The sequence below is a fragment of the Chlamydomonas reinhardtii genome, chromosome 17 (assembly GCF_000002595.2).
Source record: "Chlamydomonas reinhardtii strain CC-503 cw92 mt+ chromosome 17, whole genome shotgun sequence".
Taxonomy (NCBI): Eukaryota; Viridiplantae; Chlorophyta; class Chlorophyceae; order Chlamydomonadales; family Chlamydomonadaceae; genus Chlamydomonas; species Chlamydomonas reinhardtii.
The window spans coordinates 5,524,577-5,528,354 of NC_057020.1; the positions used below are offsets into that span (position 1 = coordinate 5,524,577).

Consider the following 3,778-nt stretch of genomic DNA (forward strand, 5'->3'; position numbering starts at 1 on the left):
TTGGAGGGAGGCCTATGCGTTGGAAGCGTGTGGCAAATGCTGGATGAGGGGAAAGCGAGGCAAGGGGGGCGGGACTGTAACTACCAGCCAAACCAGCCCAAACTGGAGGTAGGTGAAACACGAGCACTAGGATATGCCATTGTATCAACCGACAAGTATCTGCCTCATAGGAGTTCTACATCATATGAAGTTTACCCCGCACGCAGGTCAGTAGGAACGTCACTGGGCGGGACAGTCGTCGCAGATGGGTGGGAGGGGATAGTTCGTGCCAGATATGTGGGGAAGGCACGGTTCTTGATGGAACCGGAGGAGGGAGAGATTGGACTTGCTGTTCGCGGGACTGAAGAGAGAGGGATAGGCGAAAAAGGGCAAATCAGGAAGGATGAGGGGGGTCGGAGTGTGCGATGGGACAGTGGTAAGGCAGGTTGGTGAAGTCCCGTTGGTGAAGTCCCATGGGGAGGAGGGTCGGAGAACTTGGCCGGGCGGGGAAAGAAGTGGGGGAAGTGGGAGAAGTGTAATTGTGTGCCGGTGGGGAGCCGGAACGTCGCCCGTCGGGACGGCGCAAGTCAGGCTGCTAGGGGGAAACCCTGAAACAGCAGACCCAACCGTTACGGCGGCGTGGCGCGGAAGCGTCGTCCCCCACGGTCGTCCCCTCTGGCTCTGGTCCCCTCGTCACCCCGAGCGCAAACTGTTGCATATCCGCGTATGCATACAAGGCCTCGCGCCTGTGCCACCGCACGCAAAGCTTGTAAAGCAGGAACAGTCGCACGCTCAAGCCCTGCGCCAAGCCGACCAGCATTGCAGATGGCCGAAACTTGCTTGCTTTATTTCCCACCCATCCAGGCCCGCGAAGTCGCTCGCCCTGCTGCACAATTACAGCAAATCGGTCATTTATGCTCAACTTTTATCAAAGGTTTCGAGAGCCCGGAACACATTGTTTCAGCAGTCGGGCACACAGCCCGTCGGGCACACATGCAAGGTATGACAATGCTGGAGTAGTTTGATTGCCGTGTACAGCCCATCGGAGCTTGATTAGTAGGTCTACTAGCACGTAGCACAGAAAAATGATATCAGGTGAACGGGCCAATGTCTGACGCGGTTTTGTCGGCCAACTTGCAACGAACCTGAGCAAACCGACGGCACATACCGCGGCGTGCCCATACCCGGCTAATGCATGCGGCCGTCTAAGACGTGGCTGTAGCATGTTTCTCTCATGCTCTGAGGGGCGTGCCGAGGCCGTGCGCCCTGTTCCAGGCAAGGTGTTACTGCTGATGCGGGGGGTGGGCGCGAGCGAGGTGAGTTCGCCGGTGTAATCAGAACACGTCACCTCAGCAGACCAGCATGGGTTGGCCATCATGTGATGCATGCACGGCGGAACAGCAATTTGTGGCACTTATCCTGCACACATGCGACTCGGGGAGCTGGGTCTGGGGTCGGTCCGTCGCACGATGGGAAACCATGGCCTGGCCGGGCCATCAGAAAACGGCCAAACAATGAGGCGTGCCAAACCCAAGAGTTGGTGGTGTATCCATAGCGATGCAGTAGCTTAATGTAGTAGTTTGCTCTCTTACGCACGCAAACGTCGAAGCGTTGTTCAGCAGGGCGAGCAGCTTCCGGGTCTGTTGTTGGTCATTCAGGCCTCATACACTGGAAATTGTCATCAACCTGGACCGATTATAGTTGGATGCAAAGCTTTTCAACTCGGTCAAAGACAGAATGTCCGCAAGCAAGCCACACTTACGCGTACTCATCGCATATTCACGCGGCAATTGATGCTCTCATTACCAGATATGTCTCCAGCTAGTCGGAGGAGACTCGGACGTTTGCTGCTGGTGCTATCATGTGCGGTCCTGCAGCTCCAAGCACAGGTATACCAGGACGACTGGAAGATTTGCAGCTGCATTTAGCTGATGCAACAGTTTCATTTTGCACTGCCTGCTACAGGGTGAGGGGCGGCGGAACGCGTTCATGCGGGCCGACTTTTCGTAGCTAGGTGCTGGTTTGTTTAGGCAGCAGTAGCCGTAACCGCTGTAAACGCGATACAAATCAGTGGCCGGTGCAGTGTCCTTGGTGCGGCGGTGACAACGGTGCAGGGGGATTGGTGGTCCAGGCCAACATGTTCATGTGCAGTCGCTCGTGGGGGGAGGGGGGATGGGGGGGGCGCTTGACCATTCCTTGCAGCTGAGTACGGAGTGCGTGTAAACGTTCTTCCGCTAAACCCCGCGTCACTGCTGCGTACAGCTACCACGGAGACGGAGGTGTTCACGTTGTACCTTCAGCCCATGTTTGCGGACCCCAGCTCTACATGCAGCACGACCATCACAAGCTCATGGACGGGGCTTGTTTGCAATGGAACGGTCAGTAGAACAAACGTACGCTTGTTCATCGGAGCGGCGCGACCCCTTGCACGTATTCCTTGATCGTCTCGCTGCACTCCCTACCACGTGACAGGCATGGTACGGCGTGGGTTGCACGGGAGACGGATCGGCCGTGACCAACAGCACGGGTGAGGCGCCTGCAAGTGCTGTCGGGTGTGGCCAGGTGCTTGAGACATAGATGTACCCAAGGGCTGGTTGCATGAGTGTGGATGAATAGCGAAAGCCCCACACACGCCTCCAGGGTCCTCCCTTGCCTCGCTTGCTTGGTCCAGGTAGGGCGGGGCCGGCCAGGTCCGGGCACGGGGCACCCGCCTCGGACACACCGCGCCCTCCCCCCTGCGTTTAAGGCGTCCCCGGGGCCTTTGCTGTAACCCTGCATGCATTCATTAAACTCTTAAAACAGGCAACGTGAACTCAATAGCCCTGCCGAATTGCTTCCCTGGAGGGGTCGGGGTCGCGGCGTCGCTGCCGTCTGAGGTCTCGGTCCTGACGGCTCTGACGCGGCTGGACCTCACGGGCAACAAGTTGGTAAGCAGTTAGCCGTCAGGCGGCCGTGCAGGGAAAGCAGAAAGAAATGGGGCCGTGATTGTGTTGAGGCTGAGGAGGGGCGCGAGCGCACGGCGGGCTATGCCGCAGCCTCGGTTTGGTATGTACGGTATGTATTTCAAGGAGTTTTCGCCCCTCCCGTGTTCATGTACGGTATGGTTGCTCCACACATGCCACCCACATGACAACGTGCCCGACCGCAGAGCCCCAACAGCGGCCTACCAGCGGACTACTCTGCCCTGACCGGCCTGCGCCTAGTGGGCCTGGCGTCCATGGATCTGGAGGCGGGCCCGGTGCCCTCCAGCGGGTTCCCACAAGAGTGGTCCTCGCTTGTCGACCTGCAGCAGCTCGACCTGTCCAACAACCGGTGCGATGCGGTTATGAATGCGACATTACAAGAAGGGACAGTTCGACCGAGTGGGATATGGAGATGCGGGTGGAGTGGGGGCTGGGGGATGTAAGAGATTGAGCAACGCACACGGCGCACCGCACCCCTACGCCGTGCCGGAGCGTGCATGCCGGGAACTGGCACACTGTCCTCGGGAACGTTGTGAACCCGTCTGCCAACAAAGTGTGGGCGTCTGCGTTCCAATGCCTTGACAGGCTTTTAGGGGGAACCATCCCCGCATCCTGGGACATCCTTGCATCGGTCACGGCGCTGAACATAGCAAACACGGCGGCCTGCGGCGACATCCCCCCCACGCTCAGTAACTCCACCACTCCCTCCACCCTCGACAGCTATTGCGGTGAGTGCTAAGCGGTCATTGCTGGGTTGTGGCATGCGTGCCGCATGGGCTCCTGGCTGGGTGTCTCCCAACGCCTGCAACTATCACTTGCCTTAGCCTTCCAAGCTT

General features: G+C 58.5%; 1 protein-coding gene across 1 annotated transcript in view; it reads left to right on the top strand.

Annotated features, from left to right (window-relative positions):
- The first annotated feature begins 2,264 nt into the window (after positions 1-2,264).
- The window catches only part of CHLRE_17g737463v5 (uncharacterized protein), an 8,372-nt gene continuing 6,858 nt past the window's right edge, over positions 2,265-3,778 (top strand). Inside the window, exons 1-4 of the mRNA XM_043072578.1 lie at positions 2,265-2,357; positions 2,782-2,906; positions 3,128-3,291; positions 3,528-3,778. The exon at positions 3,528-3,778 is cut by the window's right edge and continues 463 nt beyond it. Of these exons, the coding sequence (XP_042915037.1) occupies positions 2,330-2,357; positions 2,782-2,906; positions 3,128-3,291; positions 3,528-3,681 (471 nt within the window). The 5' untranslated portion in view covers positions 2,265-2,329 and the 3' untranslated portion in view covers positions 3,682-3,778. The remainder of the gene's footprint in view (positions 2,358-2,781; positions 2,907-3,127; positions 3,292-3,527) is intronic.